We start from the raw sequence: 22,921 nt of genomic DNA, 5'->3' as shown, positions 1-22,921 counted from the left end.
TAGAAGCCAACAAAGTTAGTCATAATCCGATTGCTAACAGGAAATCAGAACAGAGATAATGTGCAGAATTGGGTAGATAAAGTGCTATTCGCCTCAAGTGTGCCTGTTTGATGCGGGTGTGATCAGACTAGTTGACCTTCACGGTCGTATCGATCATTCCTATCTGATACCGAATACTGTGCATGCATATTTCTGTACCACCATCATTACCGTCTGTTTTTTTATGTATTTAGGTTGGTAGAAAATAAAAACTCTCTCCCCAACAAGTAGCAACAATTTTGGTAGGGTTTTGGACTGCTTTTAGAGGAACAAGACAGCAGGTACTCCATATCCACCATATCTTTTCAAATCACTTCAAGGACAGTATGCAGTATGAACAGGGATTCAATATTGTGGCGGTTATAACACGAAGAAAGGGCTATTTAAGACTACTATGTAGCATCACTCATGTGAATGTAGCAAAGATTGATCTTGTCCCTTTTCCATATGGATATCTGGGTGCTTCACCTGATAGAATGATTCCACCTGAGCAAACCGCATCGGCAGTTGGTGTGCTTGAGGTAAAGTGCCCCCGGAAATATCGTAACAACAGCCGATGAGCTCATGAAATTCGAACTTGGGCAGATATCACAGAAGTAGAGTTTTATTTGACTGCTGCTGGGTAATTACATGTAAATCACTCTTATTGGCATCAAATTCAGGCCAAAATGTATGCCGCAAATAGTGACTTGGCAGAGGGCACATTATGTTGTTTGCACTACAAAGGATGTGCGGATTTGCAAAGTATCAAGAGACCCTGACTGAAAAAAAACATTCCAAAACTCCAGGAATTTCATATGGATGTGATGCTCAGCCAACTATACAAGTCATAATTCGAACTCGCATTTCTCTATTCTTTATTGCCATAAAATTTATTATTCCCGGAACGGAACAGGACTAATATATCTCTATCTTCAACAGAACTAGTTCCTGAATAGGTATAATCCACAACATTGGAGGAAGACAGTTGACACGGCATGGAGTTCAGGGTCCGCCTTTTTGCAAGGCGCGTATCTTCTGCTCCGCCACGGAGATTGTGACTGGGAATTGCAGCTCTCTTTTAAACGTGATTTTCTAAACTGTATTGGTGTATCTAATGCACTAGCAGTAAAGTCTTCCTTGCAAGAGTGGTAGGAACAAATGAAAATTGTGGAAGTAGGCTTGAAGACATGCCTTCTTACCCTGCATACCCAAGCCTTTCTGTCCTTTGCTTTGGAAGGAAATGAATGGAAAGATCTGTTCTTTCCGAGTTCATTGCCATTGGTGGCACTGCATTTCTAAACACAGCAGTATTTCGGCCTTATATTTAAAAACGTGTTACTAAATACTTTATTTCCTTTCCTAATTCTGTTATTGAGGAAGTAATAAACATATAACTGCAATCTTGTCGTTTTTATAAGTCTACACGGCTATAGGAATACATCGTAGTGCCAACTATAAGGCTTAGGTAAATGCAGCGTCCTTTGTTGTTGCGCCGTTTCTATAGCCATCGTCCCTCGACCAATCAGCGTCAAGTTTGGTTCACGGCCGTATACAATCTCGTAGTCATCTTGGTTTAGATATTTCATGATCTTAGGTTCGTAATTATCGGCTACGCGGTAGTCTCACAAAATGTATTTGTAAATGTCCGACACTCAATTTTCTAAAAAACAATGATTACACAAAGAATAGTCATCGCACGACTTCCCCGTTCTCGTGACCGACGGTTTGGATCACCGTCGATTTTGTGTCGTCACAAGACGTCACAATACTCGGTGCATAACGGACGCTTCCGGACTGGGCTCCGCGTACCAACTGCACATCAGTGAGTCAGAGTTCGTAACGATAATAGATAGGTTAATGATTTATGCTTGATAAGATAGCGTTCTCGGGTGTAATGATTGATTCATTTGTTTTAGCTAGCGTGTGCTTTAACCATTGTAGATGTAATATTATGCTGTATTAAATATATATATATATTTTAGTGGACTATAGTATAGGTCGGTAATGCTTTTAACCATCATTATGATGCAAAATTAAAACGAATTTCTGTTACCATTAGCAGTCTCAAGTTATGCTTTATTATTCTGTAACCGAACTGATTGGATGTTATAGTTGTTATTGTTAGTATCTGAATATGATGATCTGCTACTATGGCATTTTACACCTGCCGATAGGCGGCACGCTATCCATAATGAAATCAAACATTGGTGACTTAATCCGAGCAAATCAAATGCATCCTTCCCATTTACCATATTTGATTGATATTTCATTAGTGTGGTTTTCGCATTCTCTGATTTTGTAGGACCGTGACATATCAAAATAATTGGCAGAGGTATACAAGATAAAACTTTTAGTCTCGTACCGACAACAACAACTACCGCAACTACATTATGCTTATGGGATTCAGCAAAATATCTTGGCGTTATAATTGCTGCTACAATCTTTTGTAGGCATAATATTGACCGCACAGTATCAGAACTAGCAAGTTGTGCAGCACTCGTGACCGGTCTTCAATCAATGGCTCCTAGACCAGTTTTTCCGATCAGTGAAAAAGTTATACACCAATGTTTCCCAAGGGGTTTGCCTCGTGTATATGGTGACATTTCATATCTGCCAAAGATTTTCACTATCACATTACAATATCATCGTCAAAGGCAACATCTTCTTACCCGTTACCCCCCAGCACCAAATAGTAACCTAAGAGATCAATTGACTACTCCAGACTATCATTCATAAATAACTACTACCGCGTATACGTGAATTGCAGTACGATGGAGAAAAGACTTATCGGCTACTTGAATGCCTCTGATATCGTCATGTTGATATTGTTACCAGACTGAGCCCTAACATTGCTTCCAAATTTTATATGTTAGCTATTGTTATCGATTTTTTTTTGAATAGCATTTTTTACTTTACAAACAGGCCAGATCTTTTCTTGGTGACGACTTGCTCATATAGTAACTTGTTTGTTGTTTGCTTGATGCGTTGGTCCCCAGAAATAAGCGTTAAGGTCGTATTGACCATCCCTATCCGTGACATAATAATGTTTATGCATATATTTTCTCTCATTGCTGTCAGTTTGTTATGTATTCGCGCTCTCTCTCTCTCTCTCCTTCCTCTCTATCTCTCTTTCCTCTCTCTTTCTCTCTTTCTCTCTCCCCCTCTCTCTCTTATTGATAGGAAATATATCTTGATATCGAGGGGCAAAAACGATAAAATCCAAGCTACGTATACAAGCATGAAAGCATTTGAAGCCAACAGATTCATGTTACAGGGGCACTGCGCTCTAAAAATGATGTGGTCTCAAATTGAAGGTAAAAACGAACAAAATTTTTTGGCCGCGGTCATTTCCTTCAGAACGCCACCGTAATGGAGCTGAAATTTATTGAAATTTCTACAAGACCCGCTGCCGCGGCTGCTTAACCCGTTATATGGCACGATATCTTCACCGTCGCACTTGCTCGACGCGATTAGGCAGTCACGCAGAGAACGAATTTTAGATAGTTGTCAGCCGATGTTATGAAGGAAAGGTGTCTAAGTTTCGTTCTCTGCGTGACTGCCTTATCGCGTCGAGCAAGTGCGACGATGAAGACATCGTGCCACGTAACGGGTTAAGCAGCCGCTGCAGCTGGTCTTGTAGAAATTTCAATAAATTGCAGCTCCATTACGGTGGCGTTTTGAAGGTAATGGCCGCGGCCAAAAATTTTTGTTCGTTTTTATCTTCAATTTAAGACCACATCATTTTTAGAGCGCAGTGCCCCTTTAAACACGATATACGCATTTCGTACATCAAATATCATGACTCTTTATGTGACATCAGATATTGAACACACCTGGATACGGTTGTCTTCCTCTCGTAACAATTTCATACATTAAAACCCCAAAGCTCCAAACGTCTGACTTTATGGTGAATCGAGCATATGTGAGGGATTCTGGAGCTGTCCATTTTACTGGAAACTTTGCTCCCTCCCGTGCTTGGTACAGCTCGTCATTTATTAGTCTTGATAAACCGAAATCTGCAACCTTACATAATTGAGCATTCCCTACGAGGACATTCGCGGCCCTTACGTCACGGTGAATAAAATTTTCTCTCTCGATATACTCCATCCCGGAAGCGATCTAAAAGAAAACTCATATTTAATAGGGTTACGATACGTCCTCTTTTTTGACTTTCTTGAAAGATTCTGCCCTCTCTTTTTTGAGAATATCGGCTAAATGCAGGACCAAATCCGACTGAAATACTGAAGTAACTCTTCGGCGGGTATTTCGGGAGCTGAGCAGGAAAGTCGACTTTTTCTTTAGTCAACCACGGGAGAATGTGGAAGAAAAACTGTTTTTCGGGAGTCGGGTGGGAAAGTTGACCTTTTTTTGGTCAACCGAAACTTTTACTGGAAAAATTTACCATTTTTCAGGATTTTCCCCCAGTTTTGCAAGTCTGAAAATTTTGAAAAAGTGTCATCTTTTCACATTTCCAGAATATATGGTAACCCTAATATTTAGTATAATTAGCAGTCGCATATAGACAAATATCCACAGATGGAGATTATTCAAGCTCTCAAGATGGTGGGGTATCCACAGCCGATCGTTGTCGAGTTTTTCTTGGCATGGAGTCATTGGTAATCTTTACCCGACAACTCCGCTTTGACAAAATTTGAGCAGCAACCACTAAGCTAGGTTGGCTATCATGTAAAGTCATTCACCATCAAGGTAAACCAGCCAGATTCACAGCAGGAATGCACAATGTTTCGTATATTTCACCATAGCGTTGAATATAAATGAGCTAAACTTCAGTCAGTCGTCGGATTATGTTCACAACCGCCAGAAACAATACAATAAGCATATCAACTTGAGTATAGCTGATAATATTTTGTCTGTCAAGTATTACTCGTAGTACAGTGGTTCTCAAACTTTTTTAGACACGCCCCCTTTATGATACTGAAAGTTTCGCGCGCCCCCTTATCGCCTTATCACAAAATCCAACTAGAATGCTAGCAATCCCAACAGATAGTTTGATGGCATGGAAGGTTAGGACTGTTGATGAGCGAATTCTCAAACATGAAATCAGGACTATATACGCAGAGCAATAACTATGAATTGGAGGTAAATAGCGCAGAGCGCGAAAAAAAATCAGTTGACAGCAGCTTCGTGCCCCCTTCAGATGCTCTCACGCCATCAAGGGGGGCGCGCCCCCCAGTTTGAAAACCACTGCTGTAGTATATTACGTACACATTTAGGAAAAGACGATCCATACACTGTAAAGGTGGGTGTATGGTTGGCATCGATTACCTTTAGTGCGGTATTAATTGATTCAATACGAACTTGAATGATCATATAAAGATGATCCCTGTAGCGGGTTGATTGTCCTCTCTCACGAAGGTATTCCAACAGACTTCCATACGGCATCAATTCGGTGACTATACAGATAGGCTCATCTGATACCTATGTAGGCGAGATATGAACTGATTACAATATAGTGAGTATTTACTATAATCACTGTCAGACGTATTAACGATTTAAATACGTGACGAACAAGGTCAAAACTTCTATAAATTGGGTGTTCGTCACGACAGTCACTACTCAGACCAGATTTCTAGCAATTACCACGGCGTAAAGCGACACGAGGTTGGCGTGTCGTAGTCTTTTCATTATCGTAGCCTCTTGCAAGAATTCATCCGGAGACATTGTTCCAGGTTTCAATGTCTTGATTGCAACTTCTGTACTTCCGTTCCACGTACCTTAAAAATAAAGACATCGATAATATTTAGTCGAATGTAAAGCAGCGACATGATTGTTTACCCTAGTGTTGTTTGATCTTTTAGATATAGGACTGCAAGGCTGTGCACATCTGTAGCCTACACTGTACAATAAAAAAAAAATACATACACTGCGTTGAAAATTTATGTCTTCTTGGTATATATTTATTGAAGTTACACGTGACTCCACATCATTCCCACATATTGTAACAAATTAACTCATTATAATTATAGGAGTTTAAATAGTATACGACACTCGTAAGGGGTAATCGGCAGAAACTAGCAGAGAATTGGAAAGGACATTGTATATCAACAATCGTCTCACCAAATGTGACGTAATCGAAATGAAATTGCGAGTAATGTAAGAGACCCTCTCAAAATTAAAAAGGCGGGTTAAGCTCACATAATATGGCAAAACTATAGAACACAGTGCATATAGTTCAATCGATTTCTTATCTCAGGATGGTTAACTGGTCAATCTTTGACCCGAGGATCCCAACTGGGGGTACTCGTATCCGCGTGGGGATACGAGATTAAACAGGAGCGGTACGAAGATCCGTGTGCCACAGAGCAACTTCACAAACAGATTTCACAGCACAGTTATATTTTAAAATTGTCATTGATATTATTCCAATATGGTATTTGCTTTGCAAAAAATATTTACAAACGAAGTGCTGTTATTTAGTAAGAAACCACATTGTCTCATAATAAAGCGTCTTTACTTGCTGCTGGCGAGATGGTTTCCAAGGCAATAAATATAATCTTGATGAGAAGGGACAAGCACAATAACTGACATTTCATTTCCTCTTCTGATCTATGCATATTTATGTGAAATATCGGTTTGAAGTTTAATTGAGCTATAAACGCAATTTAATTTAGCAATATTTATCTAAAAAATTCAGTGAGATTTTTTTGATGTACGGATAGTGTTTTGATTTGACAAAGGGGTACCAGCAACAAAAAGGTTGGGATCTCAAGTCTTATACCAACTTTAAATAACATCAAAATTTATCATTTCTGGTACAGAACGGTCACTAGAGATACATCGGTGAAACACTATCATAGCATATATCCAAGACTAAAGCAAGTTACCGACCAAACTATATCCCGAATCCCCAATAAAACAAGGCGTTGAAAAACATGTGATGGACGTAATATCACATCTCGGGATTTGATTTATCACGCCCTTTATACCTTTGAAAACTTGTCCGAAAGCTCCATGTCCAAGTTCTTTATCAAACGTCAAAGCGTCTCTAGAAATCTCCCACACGTCTTTAGCGAATGGTGGCTGAGGTTTCTCTGCTTGCTCGCACGGACGCACTAGACGGCATGACAATCCATCGTTGTCTGTACATGAATAACGTGAATGTTCCTCTGTATTGTAAAGTCTGCAAACGTTACAGTCGTAAACATCACAATGACTTCAATTTGTCCGATGTGATGCTATTTTGATTGATTATTATTTGCGTCTATCGCGTCATAGGCCTGCTTTGTCTTCTTTTCAGGATACCGCTGTTCATGATTCAACATCCTCGCATTGTAAGGTGGGTCTCTGCGAAAGCAATGTTGTCTCAATATAATTATTCATCCCTAGAACTTCAACAATGATTCTCAAGTCTTGACCACTTCGTTTAATTAAGCTATCAATTCACGCATACTTCGACTGTTGGTGCTATAAATAAATGTTTCTAAACTCTAAACCTTTTTATAACTGTTGCTCACTATCCGTTTTGAAAATATCCCCTGGCTACCCCTCATAGTATTGCTTCTCAGAAGAATTATGTTTTTGTGATGTGGCAATGACGAAGAACGACGTATTCATGATATGATCGACCCTTGGAATATTTCACTATACTGCGGTGCTAGTTTCTGGTTGTTATTTACACGAATGTCCCCACTTCTCGATAAAATCACCATGCTGGTATGATGCTGCAACTTTCAAGAGAATATAGTAGTGAATTCCGTACCCTCGAATCGATGTTGCTAATCACTATGGCTATGGTTTAGACGTACTTCTCGTGGGTGATGCTACGGATCGAATTGTCAGCTTCCCCCCATCCATTACTCCATCGAGTTTATATTATATGACATTACCATGTTTTAGGTGGCATTTATATGTTACCGATCTATGTGTGATTAATTTTTTAATCATCTTTAACAGCAGGTAAACTATGCCCTCTTTCTCTCCTAAGTTAGTAATGGGATATTCGTAAACCCTCCCAAACTAACCCTTTGCTTTCAACCATGAGTTGTAATATGTCATTTAGGTGTTGGTTCAGATTTTTTTATGATTACGTCGATATCCCCTTTTGTATTTTAAATTCGGCTCACCGCATTTACTAACGTTCTCTCCTCTTAAAACTCACTTCAAAATCTCGATATCATTTTCCTGGAGAAATCGCAGGAACTAAGTTCAACTTTTCGTAAACTCTACAATTTTTCAAGATAACTCCGTGGATGGTTAAACACCACTGCCATGAATTGATACCGTCATGAGTACGTGGCAACATTTTTGTTAGCTTCCAAACATTAATTGTATCTATAATTATTTTCACTCAGCACAGTAAACATGCGAATTCAAATCGATAGGTAAAAAGACAGACCGCCAACTGTGTTCATGTATCGTAGTATTCAAGAAATACTAGCCATGTATGGTCTTCGATAGAACGAACAAAATATAACTACGGAAAAGTCATCACATGGCTTGGTCCGGATGTTTTATTTCAACGATCAAATTGAGCTAACCCAATAAATATAATTCAAAAAATGAAAACCTTTTATACAAAACTTTGATCACATATAGCATCTCAAAGATTATTTATTTAACATTTTTTTTTATTTGAAGTAAAAACTCCACCCACCCACATAATGCTGGACAAGCTTCTGTAAATCGTCGAATTCCAGAGATGCCGAAATGAAAAAACCGGTGAATGACGTCTTCTTTATTTTATAATGTACGATAACTCGCTCTCCTTGGTCTATTTCCAACAAGGACAGCACATATGTGCCTGTAGAATAACATGGGATTAGTGACACTTGATTTCTCAAGCATGCGTGCTTGTTTTTCTAAGATATTTTCGAAAACGATTTGAAAGAAAATATAAGCTCTAACTCGACCTGCTACCGGAGCTTAAACTATAAGCTAGGGATTCTGTAGTGATATGGCCCGCATACAGTTCTCCGATAGGGCATGTAATGATAAAACTTGAGTAAAGTTCATGTCACGCGTTTAAGACGATTCCTATGGTTCTCACAGCCTCGCAGGTTAGCTTCGTGCCAATGGCGTAGTCAGAAAAATATTTGATCAATATTTGATGAGTTCTATACAAATATTTAGGAGTATCTCTCTCCCAGCCCTTCGTTTCGGGCCCTCGTTGACAGTGATAGGATTAAGTCGCTACCTCTCAGTCATAATTCATCATGAGTCGTTGCACATTTTGACTCGAGTCAAGTCAAGTCAATCGATTTTCGAAGGTGATTCTAGTCTAGTCAAGTCCAGTTGAACTTCAAAAGTACAAGGCATGATTCAAAGTCAACGCATTTTGATGTTTGCTTCAAATACAGATTGAGTCCCCATATATTCTGTATCGAGGAACAAAAATTAGAGTTGACGCAAAAAGGGGTTTTACCGCCTGACCATACGTATAACTTTCAAACTACGTAAGTAACGGTATATCGCTAGTCTACAATTATCAGCCAAGCCCAAAATATAGGATATAAAACGAAACCTCAGAAAGTAGAAGCAAATTGATGGATTGCAATACATTACCCTCCTACACATCCACGATATACAATTTCAGCCTGCTCGAATTGTTGACGTGTAATATAAACGTATAAACGATATTCGTTCGATATAAATCATACAGGAGGGTTGGCTCTATGAGCACTCAGCAATGCGACCAGTTCATAGAACAGCGATACATTGCTAGTAAATAATTAGTTTTCGACAACGTAACGTAAGCTGTAGCCACTGATCACTGCGTTTGATATCAACCTATTTATTTGTGATATAGCCTAACAATCGAGGCCCGGTAAAACGCACAATCATTTAGTAATCGGGTGCTCTCCCATGTTACACCAGCGCATGGCTAACGAACCGAACTTATTCAAGATACAGCGATTTAGTCGACACCGATTACTTGATGACTTGAAATTGACTCGTAAATTTTGCTTCTAGTCACGAGTCAATCCACATTTCTGAAACTTCGAGTCCAGTCAAGTCAAATCCTTCCTGCAAAGTGACTCAAGTCACGTCAGGTAATACAAAAAGTTGACTCAAGTAATCGCAACACTGCTCGTTGGGTAATCAGCACTATTTCTGGCCAATACACCCACTCCTTCAACGGGCCATTTCATCAGTAGCCTCACATTTGATTGTTACATAGGCTATAGTTAATAGACTTACTACCATTTCAGTAGCGAATTAAGTCAGGTATAACTCGATTCACGAATGACGTGGATTTGGTGACGACGAACTTGAGATTTATCTGTTTATAGCTATTGGCTTATACCACGCACCAAAATCAAAGTTATTACATGAATTTGGTCAATATTGTTGGTAGTTGCATATACGTGATCTGCTCTCTTGAGAGAGCTATGGACGGCAGACGCTTGTCGCTACTCAAATAATTCATCGCTCACACGTAGCAGACCAAACTAAACGAAAAACTCTTTTGGTGACACGCATACAATTCCAAATTCGCATTTGTTCCCGCGGAGCAATATTTTCCTCTGCGGATTGCATTTGCAGGGATCAGCTGACAAGGCTATGACTATTCGGTGGCGACAATATCCGCGCCTGGACATATAAACATCGAAGATTTCGGCCAACAAACGTGCGTTGCACATTTCTGCTAAGGTTTATCGCCGTAAATTATTATGGGAGCGCACTTTGCGAAGTTGCATGTTCGCCGAAGCTTTATATGCCTTGGTGTGTTCTGGCCCGGAGATGGTTGGGGGCGAAGTGCCGTTGCCTAATAGTCCTGTATTGCAGACTGCACGACCCTAGACTAAAGCATCCCACAGGCCGCAAGCCGCAAGCGTTCCTATAAATAGACCCTTCTCTCATAATTACGAATGCAAACACTCAGCAATTCTGTCAATTATACGTATAAGTTTTCGGGATGGGGGGCCCACATTGAGGCCAAGTTAGCCAAGCTAAATCGCGCGTAGAAAGTTGAATATATCTGTCCTAAAATACTCTTACTTCATGTTATTCTACGAAAATACTCGGAATTCGGGGGAGGGGGGTCATGGCGTTTCTGCCTACGCCTATCCGTGACACTCATCAGGACTAACGCACTCGAACGTCAGCACTCGATACTTCGTTATAGCGAGCTGCTGAGTGCATTCCGAATACCTTTCTCTCTTTCACTTTCTCGAATGAGATAAGTCCCCTGCTCGTTCGCGGTCTTTAAAAGGCGCATTTCCGCATCTGCTCTTGAAAGCTTGCCGCTGAACCACCTACGCAAAATACATATGACATGGGATTATTTCATGTCACATATAGCAGTATATATAGCATTCACTTTTTGTAGAAACATCGTTATGAAATGGGTCCAGTATGATGTAACAATTAAACTATTTTACCGGCAATGCCATAGTTAATTTAAACGTCACATGTGCTTGTTTACCAGCTACTGAGGTCTTTAGAGCTCTTTCAAGTCGCATATGTTTGTCTGCATGTCTTGTTTTAACTATTTCATCGTCATTTCACGTGATCAGATTTACTGGTAGAGCTGAGGGAGGTGGTGACTTCAGATAGCAATGACGAGACTATTCCGCGCCTGCCGCCTATGGACAATGGACAATTGTCAACATCTTAGGGTTATCATATGTCCTCCTTTGGAAGGATTTGTCCTCCTTTTCAGGAAATCGAAAATGTCTCCTGAAGACGCCTAAATGTCCTACTTTTTGGGAATTCGTCCTTTACAGTTTTGATAGCCAAGCTAATGGACCGGCACAACTAAGAAAACGCCATAAATGCCGCGCAATCTGCAAAGTGGATGTTCGAGCGGGTCTTCATGGAGTAGGGCTGGAAATGACCTTTTTTTTTAACCATAACTGGATTTTCCGTAAAAATTTTTGAATCAGCAGTTTTCAAGTCCGGTAATCTAACTTTTGAAATTTGTAAAGAGTGTCCTCATTTCCGAATTCAAGAATATGGTAACCCTACAATAGGCTATATGAAGTGATGGTTTTGGCCAACATGTGGATGTAATTTTCGGCCAAGGATTTATTTGGTAACACAACTCGGGAAGTCGCATGTTGGCCGAAACTTCAAACGTCTTGGTGTGTCGTGGAGAAGTTATGGTCAACGCTGAAATTGGGGGCGCTGCGGGTACCATATTATAAAGTATACATTAAATAATACTAAATCGCCAAGAGCGAAGACAATTTTGAAGTCGTACGAAATCTCTATAATTTATGTTGAGTCGCGAAATAATTTTGGGCCGTGTGACGTGAGAGGTAGTTACGGCGCACTATTTGATACTCTCACCCCTCCTGTTCCGGTGAGTCTTCCGGTGCGACGTAATTGCGCGGTACATATCCTTCTCGATTTGTTCGAAGTGATCTTGCATACAACCAGTCTTGTTCACTGAAACAGGGAATTCAGTTTTCTACAAATAGAGATGACTCCACTTGGGTGTACCGAAGATTTACGTAATTTCAAAATTCCAAGAATAGCCGAATACACTCAACAGGGTGAGCGGTGCCACAAGTGGTGCAGTTTTATAAGTCTGACTTCATTCATATTATACTAAATCAGTGATTCTCAACCATAGGCTGCGGCACACTAGTGTGCCATTTACGTTTCGCAACGGCGCCGAAAAGTAATTCTTAAATATTTTGAAATTATGCGCAAAATAAATCTAGTCTTTAGCAAATGGCCAATATAAATCAGTGCTTTTAAATCTGTAGGATGGTACGCACTTTTGCGAATGAAAAATTTTCAGTGCGGTGACAAACGTGGTGAGGATGAAAATGGTGCATATTTTTTTACTTTTTCTGACGTGGAAAAATCCAAATAAACTTACGATATTACGATATTAAGTACATTGGCATCCTAACGTTCGTCGAACCGCCTGTCGTAGCTTTTAAAATCATTTTGTCTCGCACCAGCCGGAGTTAATTAATATTAACGCATTATCATTATTTAGTAATCAAAAGTCTGATTCGAAAGCGGGTGTAGGGGTATATATATATCGAATCTACACGTCACACGATAAAAATTACGTAAATTGACTTTCTTTTTTATTTCTTTCAACAAACACCGTAACGTGGGTTTTGAACCCTTTCGGCGAACAGAGCGGTACTCGTAAAAATGGTTTCCACCAAAAAGAATATTTCAATCGCGGAAAGCACGCCAGAAATGATCAGCAGTAGCCGAATCCTTGATAAACCGGTATAGCCAACTTGCTGGACATTTAAATACAAACGTGTTCAGTCTATTCATGTTTTTTTGTAATAACTTTTGGTTGGTTTGTGCGGATGAAATCTTTGCAACAATAAAAATGCGGTGGAAATTTTTGGTTTTCTAAAGGATTGAAAAGCACTAATCTAAATTATAATTCATCGGGCTCGATGTGAAGCTTGTATATTTGCAAAATCAAAATTGCGGTCATGCCCCCAAACAACGCGAATTCCCTTTATCGTGTGCCTGGAAGGCTCAATTTAGATTTTCACGATACGTTAATTGATCGCAGAGAAGAGCAGACATGGCGTCGCCTTCATAATATTGCTGGTTTCAAATCCCCATTGTCTACCTAATCACTAGTGAGAACTGAACTCCCTTTGTGGTGATGTTTACGTTTACAGAATTGAATTACAAACATAGCCGTCCACATTACGATTGTTAGGCATAGCGCGCTGGCACTGCCGTGAAATGGAGGATTGTAGCGCAACGTTACGTTACCGGTGAGAGTTTCTACTCAATCAGAAATAGAAGTTGCGGCTTCTAAGAAAAGTCAAAACTACTTCAAGGGGAAGTAGAAAATAAAAAGTTCGAAAAATACTCAAGTAAGTAATTTCAGAAAGTAGATTTGGTACAAGCAGACAAAGTCTACTTCAATTCTCCGGTAAGGTAGAACTACTTCGTCAAAGATCACCTATCTGTGGATGTGGATTCTGGAAAATCTTCAGGTAGCTTGCATGGTGCCGTAAGCCCCCAAAGCTGGGAACCAATGGGCTAGGGTGCCACGAACTATTTGTCATTTTCAGAGAGTGCCGTCAGATGAAAAAAGTTGAGAATAACTGTACTAAATGAAGTAACATTCTGAAATGAGAGGAAGGGTGACATCGTGAAAAATCGGATGAAACGTGGAGATGCAAAGCTTTATTGGATGCCTGATATTGCGGCCAAATATGCAAATAGTACACACCATTCTTAGATAATTTACATAGAAGACAATGATTACCTATTATCAAGTATCATAAAACGCTCCTCAGCTCGTATGGTTAAATCGTCATTGACCCTCGCTTCATAGTCGTACAAAGCTACGAATATCTGTTGATCTGAAAATTATTGATATCGTTGAGGCATAAGAAGCTGTTTGACTCATAAATTTGTAAGTAGACTTGGCAAGCTATCCATATTTATTATTCGAGATCAAATTAATAAATATCACCTTACCACGACTGTAGGTAGGTTATACCTTGACTTTCAATCTTAACAATTTTAAGAATAACATCATAACCTGATATGCTTTGTCACTTTTGCTGTATATATTCTAAGTCGAATTCGTCGTCAAAGTTATACAATAGTAATTCTCAAAAGTATGAATAGATACGTTTATAGTGATATGTTTCAACCTTAAATAGTTTAGATAAATAGTATCATTTCGGAAAGACATGAATATGAACAGATAGTCAATCTAGCAACATGTCTGGGGCCACATGCATTGTTAAGATCGAAACACGATTGCAAAGTAGAGGCAATCATTACCCTGCGTTATCGACTCGTTTCGTTACCTAGTTGAAGGTATCAATCAGCGCATTGCTGAAATCGACACCAATGATGTCTAGTCAATTTGTGTGATTTCACGTAAACTAGCTGTCAATATATTTGTTAATATTACAGGTCCGACTATGGTAGGGCTACCATACGTCCTCATTTAGGAGGACTTGTCCTCATTTTTCTGGTTTTTGAAAATGTCCTCCGAGGACGCTTAAATGTCCTCCTTTTTGGGAATTCGTCCTCCTTTATAGCTTTTAGAGCTATTATAGCGGACAGATTCGAGTTTAAATGGGCATAAATGACGCTAAATAGGAAATTCGTGGTTCGAACGAAAGTGACGACGATGAAAGTAGGACTACAGGTAGGCCTACTTTGTGTTGACTATACATATGCCCACATTGCTTTGCTAAACGATGTTAATAATTTCTTGCTGTATGTAGCAATAACTTCCGTTAGTTCCGGGTTTGAACAATTCACTTAGCGCGTTTCTTCAGTTAATCACAAATAGACTAACGTACTTGTTCGCGGAGAATCGGGCGTCCACTCATTATCGTCCTGGACTAATTCTGAATTCGGTTGTGGATATGGATTATTCGGAGCAAAAGCGTCATCTGCGTCCTTTGATGATTCTTCGGAACTATTTCCACAACAGCAACAGCAGCAAATTGGCATTTTAAGTCATTGGTTATGATAGGCTAAATCACATTTAAGTTATTCAAACAACCTCAAATAGTAAGGCGTAGTATTGCGTCACCTATACAGAGTCCGATATACGCAATAGCGCAATTTCAAGTCATCGAGTAATCGGTGTAGACTGAATCGCAGTATTTCGTAAATGTTTGGATTGCTTGCGATAAGCTGATGTGACTTGTGAGAGCAAGCAGTCATTCAATGACTGTGCGTTTTACTGATCTTCTATTTTTGCATCACAAATAAATTGACCGTGATTGTTTAGTTGACTAAAATAACGTTGCATAACAACTTTTGCTGTAATCAGCATATTTGGGAATCCGTGATTGAAAGCCTTAAGTTTTGGATTTAACGCAATGCATTTTGTTACATCATGTAATAGCCGCCACGTACGACTCATGGTGCATTTACCATGCCAATATATATACCGAGCTCCATTCACTTTTAACTTGCTCTTAAAGCATCTATGCATGGTTCAATCATTGGTATAGACCAGTGGTTCCCAACGTTGCATAACAACTTTTGCCCCCCGTCGCCCCCTTTGTCCATTTTCGCCCCCCTATCGCCCCCTTCGTCATTTTAGCCCCCCCCCCCCCCTAGACCGCCAAATCGCCCACGGTGGGAACCACTGGTCTATACCAATGATTGAACCATGCATAGATGCTTTAAGAGCAAGTTAAAAGTGAATGGAGCTCGGTATATATATTGGCATGGTAAATGCACCATGAGTCGTACGTGGCGGCTATTACATGATGTAACAAAATGCATTGCGTTAAATCCAAAACTTAAGGCTTTCAATCACGGATTCCCAAATATGCTGATTACAAACAAAAACCCTGCTTTTGCGGTCAAGGATTATCTACTTCCTAATCGCTGGACTGATCAATCTATACAGATTGACCATAACTCCAGATTTAATTACTCGACTTTTTAACCTTGTTGACATTTTTATGAAAAACGCTCATAAAAATCTCTATTTTGAAAACGTGTTATTTTGTTATATTCAATAGTCATGTTTGACAGAAAATCGCTAACAAAGATAAACATGCCTGGCGATTGCCCATGTTTTGGCGTTGCAATCATTAGGAAGGTGATGACAGCAGAAACACTCCATATTCTCAAATCGGATGGAAAGCAGATTATTAAGCTTCAGCCTATATAAATTGTTTTGAGAAACTTACTGTAGACGACGTGGGCCAAGAAAAATCGGAATCCACACTTGCTTTCTGATTCTCTGCTGGCCAATGAACCAGGGTAAATTTATTTATTATGAAATTGATGGCTCATAGCGCCAAGTATCGTACTACATAATTTCTTTGGCGTTCCTGCAGATCAAGGTAGCGACGACACCACATGCATCTATATGACAACGTATGGAATTGGCAGATGAAGACGACGACGTATCCAGATGACTTAGCGAATGTTCTAGAATCTAGATGCTTCGAGGAAGTTGTTTCAAAATCATATAGATGCCTGGACACTATAGGGGTGTTCAAAAATAATTTTTTCCAAATTCCGAGGATTCACTGATTAAATTGTTAGGTTGCCTAAAAAAAAGTTGCACACTAAATTTGGCTACCGTCACGGACCCCCGCGGACCTCCCCCCACACACACTACGTTATATTTAACATATAGCTCAATTACAGTGCAACCGTCACCTGTCTTGAGCAAATATTAACTGCCGGCACTGTTCCCTCAAAGTCGCGCGCCTGCGCAGCCGCGCACTGCTTTTAAAGTCGCCGCGTACAGAAAAACGTGTGCCACGCACATGTAAGCCGAAGTGATGACCTTTTATACTTTTAGTCGTTGCGCACTGTTGTCCAAGGGACCGCGCAGTGAGTTGGTGAGTGCGCGCAGACTCGTGAAAAATTAGAAGGAACATTGACTGCACAGTATAGTGATAAACAGCAACAAAATGACTTTTCTTCAAAATAACATCAACCTATTCATGTAATACTTGGGAAGACTTATATACTATTTCAAAGCGAATTCTCTAGATGCATTCCACAAAGATAGGTGGGGCGAATGCAATAATAACGCGTAGCGCTTCCGATGACATCTTAGGGTATAATCGCACCTTAAACGGCACCATAATTAAGAATCGGATTTCTAATGAACAAATAACGTCAATCCTAGTCATTTCTGTCTAACAGCTCATGTTGAAGTTATTCTGGAATATCGGTTATGTATAGCACAGGAGAAATGGTTTTGCGCAAAAATTTTTTTTCCAAACCCCAAGAAAACATCTCTAGACAGCAACATGTTTGAATAAATGGGCTATTGGCAATTTGGAAATTAAATTGAGTTTCCACAGTCGAATATTTCATTTCAAACTGTCATTCTGTTTCTGTGAGTCCTGAAGTTTTATCAGTTATGAAGCGAAACTGCCTTGCCGTTGTTGGTTATTATTTGATTGGCGATTATACCGTAAGTGTTTTCTTTCGCCATATCCAAAAATTATTTAACATCTAGGGGTGTGCCTAACGTTACAAAATTTAAGCTCAAATGTATGGCTTGTGATTTTTCTAATTAAAAACAACAACACAAAGTTTAGGTTATGAACCATTTTTCTAATTTGGAGGTTTCGCGGACCCCCTGAGTATGCTTCGCGGACCCCCGGCTGAGAACCACTGTTCTTAAAGGAACTGAACTTCAATTATTATTTTTTATCAAATTTTACTAACAACCGCATGAAATTGTTGTCTACAAAACGATGCAAAACAAATTTGACGCAATTCCAACCGGAAGAAGCGAAATTATTTCAGATTAAGTGTTTTCGCGATTCTGAAATCTAGATCAATGGTTCTCAACCTTTTTAACCTCGCGGACTGGTTGAACTTCAGAACAAATGTTATGGACCGATGAACCTTAAAAAATCGAATTTACCCCTACACCTAGTTGCGGCGAATGGATGCAATCAAATATAATATTGGAAACTTCATTTGAAGGTCTTTTTTATATTAGATATTTATGCGTGGCTCTATTGAAGTTTCTGCGAGACGAAGTTAGCGAAGTCCTCTTAAAGATTACTAACTTGATCGTGATTGCTCGGCATCCTTTGAAAAAGATGCGACTACGAGCTCTAACCTCTATTATACTGCCAAGTGTCTCTGTAGCATCCACATATATCTTGTCCTAAACGAGTTGCAGGATACTTTCAAACAGTTTCGTGAAACACTTGCACCGTTGTGACGTACGCCCTAAGTAGACCGACTATGAACCCGTTATTACGACACCATGCAGAAAAAATATGTTTTCAACTTCTAAATTACTTTGAAATTTGGTGTTCTACTGGTTTATTCAATCACATGGATAAGCGTCCAACTTCGTGCATACTGGAAAAGAGATTTAAAATTCTAATTATTTAGGAGGACCGGCAGGAAACTTAATACGGACCTGGGGTTGAGAACCACTGACTTATATGATTGACAGGCGTCGCGGTGCAAATTGCTTTCAGACGTAACTTATTCGAGAACTAAACCTGGGAAATTCGCGCGATCGAATACCAAATCCGCGATTCGCAACTGAGGTTATATTGATGGAATTCTGAGGATTTTTCCGAGAATTTCTGTTTTCGAAATTATTTATGAACGCACCCAGAACCTCCATGCATTAGCCTACTATATGCAGTATCATTGGATTGTGTATAAATATTCTGTATCTCCAAGAGTCTCCTCAAATATTTCTATGTATGCATATACTTGAGACACCTGGTATATACCCACGTAGTTTATTATATATGTTAGAAAGTAGCTACTTTATGAAGATCTTATAAAAACTGCAATACCATTAAGCCCAGCCGGGCCAAGAGTTACGACTTTCAGGTCCGTCAAATACACCCGTACCATCGCCAAATGTTCAAACCTACGCCACCCATCGCTGACTACACAAAGGACACCACCGCCATGCACAATCCCTTATAATTGTTACGTTCTTTCATATAGGGTTCACTTTCCTGGGCGTGGCATGTTCGGACTGAATTGATCTGACTTTCTGATTCACCGTGGTGATCTTCATATCGGTAGAACGAGGTATAATGGAAAACCTGTATTCCCGCAATCGACAGGCACTTCGTGGATTGCGATCGCGACAACCGTGCTATAAATCCGTCCTGTGATAGAACCATCATGTTGCATATGAATTAGAAAATAGCATAATGAAGTGATACACGGATGCATATATCACCAAGAAAACTGTTTCAAAGACGATAGAATGAGATTGAAAGACATGATGACGCATTTTTAACCGGTAGTGTCACAACAATAATGAATCGTCTCAGGGCATTGAATGTGAAAATATGATACCAACCGATTAGTATGCTTTCAAGGCGTTGATGCTTGATCATGTCTACTTAATAGCAGTGGGAGTAGATTAAATTACGCTACGACAGGAAGGACATATCAATATGTCAGCCTATACCTCCATTAGTGTAATAATTATCTATATTTGCGGTCCGAGTTTCTCCGGGTTTCCAGACTTGAAACAGCGTCAAGGTCAACCCATAGAAAATATGGTAGGGAATCATGATGAATACCTATTCTGAAACCAAGGTCGATTTCGATCGACTCATGGACAATATGTAGGCTATGTACCCTCAAATGTGTAAGTTTGGCCTTGATTCGAAACGTTGTTTCATGCCAACATTTAAATTATTGTTTATTCCATTTTTGAATGAGGTGACCTAACAATCTTTTAAGGCTTTCTGTAGCTTAGATTATATTAGACGTCAAGAAACAGGGGAACATTTTACCATTCGAGTGTATGTCTCATCGGCCCCCAGGTCATGTGCCATTGGACTCACGGGTCGGGACCGATGATACATTTAAGCAGGCAATTTTATACGTTCATAAATCTATTTTGGAAAGGCAGATATTCCTGGATACGCCCCTGGTAGATCTTGGACCAAAGTGTTGAGCAAGCAAAATCAATAATAACCGGCTATAGAGCGGGTAATAGTTAAGGTGGCATTTGAAACCAAAAGCAATTAAAATATCCATGTTTAAAACAAGGCCCTTGTTTAAAACATGTTTTTTTAATAGCCATGATGTCACAAATATTCGATTGTGACGTCATAGTGTGGGGGTAGCCAGCCTTTTCGCCCAAATGGCCGCGTGAGTTTAGCGAACTATTTCGCGGGCCACTTGAATGTTGATGACCTTTTTTAGTCTTCCGATAGGAGCGAACCGGATTAGGTAACGGTGAAAACAATACTTATAATAATACGAATCAAAATCAATAACAAATATGACACGATAAAATGGCGACGTAGCGTCGCGCAGCACGAACATTTTTTAAATATAATGAATGAATTTGGTCAATAATAATGTTACTTGCATATATTGCGGGTCGCCTCTGCATACCGCTATAGGATCATTGGGCAAGGACAGGATTATTCGGCGCTTGGACTTGTTAATATCGAAGGCTTTGGCTAATATGCAAAATGTTGTACTTTATTGTCATATACGACTATCTACGGAAAATGTACCTGGCCCGTGGCTACACCAATTCGTCAGAACTGATATTTTAGTCATCAAAATCCCAAAATTCGCGGTCAGACTAATCAAATTTTGGTTATTTAATTTTGGTAATTTATTTTCTGATCATATAATTAATTTCGAGAATTACCCCGCAGGCCACTCAAAACCTTCTCGCGGGCCACGGGTTGGCCGCCCCTGTCGTAGTGGATTGGCATTACCAATTGAAAATATAAGGTAATTATAGCTCCTTTGACGAAACATCTCGCACGATAGCAGTTGAACAGACTATTTTGCGGGTTCCAATCATCCCATATCGTATACGTCGGCTACATCGAGTGGTAATTGTCCGTAGGCTCAAAACAACATGTTTATTATTGGAAAGTATATACTCCATTGTGGTATAATTTAACAACTTAAAAAAAAACAATTATAAAAAGGCCTTCGTTTAAAACACTGTTTAAAACATGTTTTAAACAAAGTGTTTTAAACAACCATTTGTTTTAAATGCAACCCTAGTAATAGTATATACAGGGTTGCCATACCGTCCTTATTTCTAAGATTTGTCCTTATTTTGAAGGGCCGCGTCTTAGAAAACTCAACTGTCGTCATTTCAAAGAAATGTCCTTATTTTCGATTTCCGTCCTTATTTTGTCTTATTTTTAACCGCTACAGAGCTTCGATCGTTTTCCTCTGGTATCTGTGTTGCATAATATTCTCAAATTATGCTCTTGCGTTGAGATTTTATGACATCATAAATGAAAGGAACTCTTGTGACGTACACACCACAAGATTTGACTTCTAAGTGGTGTGGTGAGATAGCTATAAGGCAGTGAGTGGTGGTATAGCAGTTTCATCTGCACCAAACTACCGCAGCGGACGTCATTTTAGCAGTAAACAGCAGTACCAGGCTCCTGCTTTTCGGTTTACAGCAGAATAAGCTCAAGCTTTGTGGAAGGCAGCATTTATTGCGTAGTGAAAAAAGGCGCAGTGCCGTCGACACATTGATTAAAAAGTAGTAAAGCAATGAATCATCGATACATTTTTCCAAATTATGTTGCACTTGCGCATATAGTTTTAGCTACAAATTAGAATAAATCTGATTAGTTCAAATGAATAGGCGTAAAAACGTTTTTCGTGACGATTATGAGAGAGAATTCAAAGGTATCTAAAGGCCTCTGCACACTGAGCTCGCGACCCGATAAAACGAGAGAATTGCGCCTGTCTGCGACTGGACCATGCAGACCGGAGTCGCCGGCAACTCGCAACATGCCGTCTGCGACAGGGTTGCGCAACTCCGCGACAAAGTTGAAAATTTTCAACTTTGTCGCGAGTTGCGAGCGACTGGTCAGCAGTTACTGATCGTTAGCTCTATGTCACCGCAATAGTTTGTCCGCGTATTGCGTGTTTTGGCATCTATAATTGTTTTCTCATTTAATTTAGACTGATTTGAGGTCATTTTAAAACTTGAAGCTTAACTGCAAGAGCGCATTCTACTGTAAGCAGTACCGGTACTTGGTAATTACCAAAGGCCAACCAGCTCCGGCAGTACCGATACCGCGAAACTCACAGTCATTGTATGTCTACAGGTGGATTCATTAGATATATACCTTGTCTGATTCATTTTAACCTGTACAGTGTACATTGGTTGGAAACTGGGTTAAGCAGGTACATATAATCGTGGTATGTCATGGGTTCACTGATGTATATTTCAGATACCGGTACATCTCAGTACACGACGTCTGAAAATCTTTTTGTTGACTAGGTAGCAGCAGTGTAACTCTTGATGTTAGATTTCGTCTATTCTCATCTTTATCAGACTTCGGTACGAATTGTAGTGGCTAATATTATAAGTCAGAAATGGACTATGCATCATTATGGAGAATGAATCAAACAGGCCTACGGATCAGTTTCCATGCTTGATACCTGAGGGCAAATCGAAGATTGAAAAGGAAAGAATCCCAGAGTTATATTTGAATATTGTTAAGACTTAATTCATTTACAATAAAATTATAATGCATTTGAA

General features: G+C 39.6%; 1 protein-coding gene and 1 long non-coding RNA gene across 2 annotated transcripts in view; one reads left to right on the top strand and one right to left on the bottom strand.

The window, feature by feature from the left end:
* LOC145439065 (tyrosine-protein kinase Fyn-like) overlaps window positions 1-15,733 on the bottom strand; it is a 21,412-nt gene extending 5,679 nt beyond the window's left edge. Inside the window, exons 1-9 of the mRNA XM_080316530.1 lie at window positions 15,249-15,733; window positions 14,192-14,288; window positions 12,274-12,372; window positions 11,134-11,237; window positions 8,636-8,782; window positions 6,969-7,121; window positions 5,623-5,756; window positions 5,341-5,460; window positions 3,855-4,140 (exon numbers count right to left, since the gene is read on the bottom strand). Of these exons, the coding sequence (XP_080172656.1) occupies window positions 3,855-4,140; window positions 5,341-5,460; window positions 5,623-5,756; window positions 6,969-7,121; window positions 8,636-8,782; window positions 11,134-11,237; window positions 12,274-12,372; window positions 14,192-14,288; window positions 15,249-15,402 (1,294 nt within the window). The 5' untranslated portion in view covers window positions 15,403-15,733. The remainder of the gene's footprint in view (window positions 1-3,854; window positions 4,141-5,340; window positions 5,461-5,622; window positions 5,757-6,968; window positions 7,122-8,635; window positions 8,783-11,133; window positions 11,238-12,273; window positions 12,373-14,191; window positions 14,289-15,248) is intronic.
* The window catches only part of LOC145439068 (uncharacterized), a 26,116-nt gene extending 3,195 nt beyond the window's left edge, over window positions 1-22,921 (top strand). The window contains exon 2 of the long non-coding RNA XR_013915089.1: window positions 22,070-22,921. This is a non-coding gene — a long non-coding RNA (uncharacterized LOC145439068). The remainder of the gene's footprint in view (window positions 1-22,069) is intronic.

This window comes from Botryllus schlosseri, chromosome 5 (assembly GCF_051294905.1).
Source record: "Botryllus schlosseri isolate E-star chromosome 5, Bs_hap1, whole genome shotgun sequence".
NCBI lineage: Eukaryota > Metazoa > Chordata > Ascidiacea > Stolidobranchia > Styelidae > Botryllus > Botryllus schlosseri.
The sequence above is the reverse complement of the archived record's forward strand: the minus strand, read 5'-3'. Positions and strand labels throughout refer to the sequence as shown.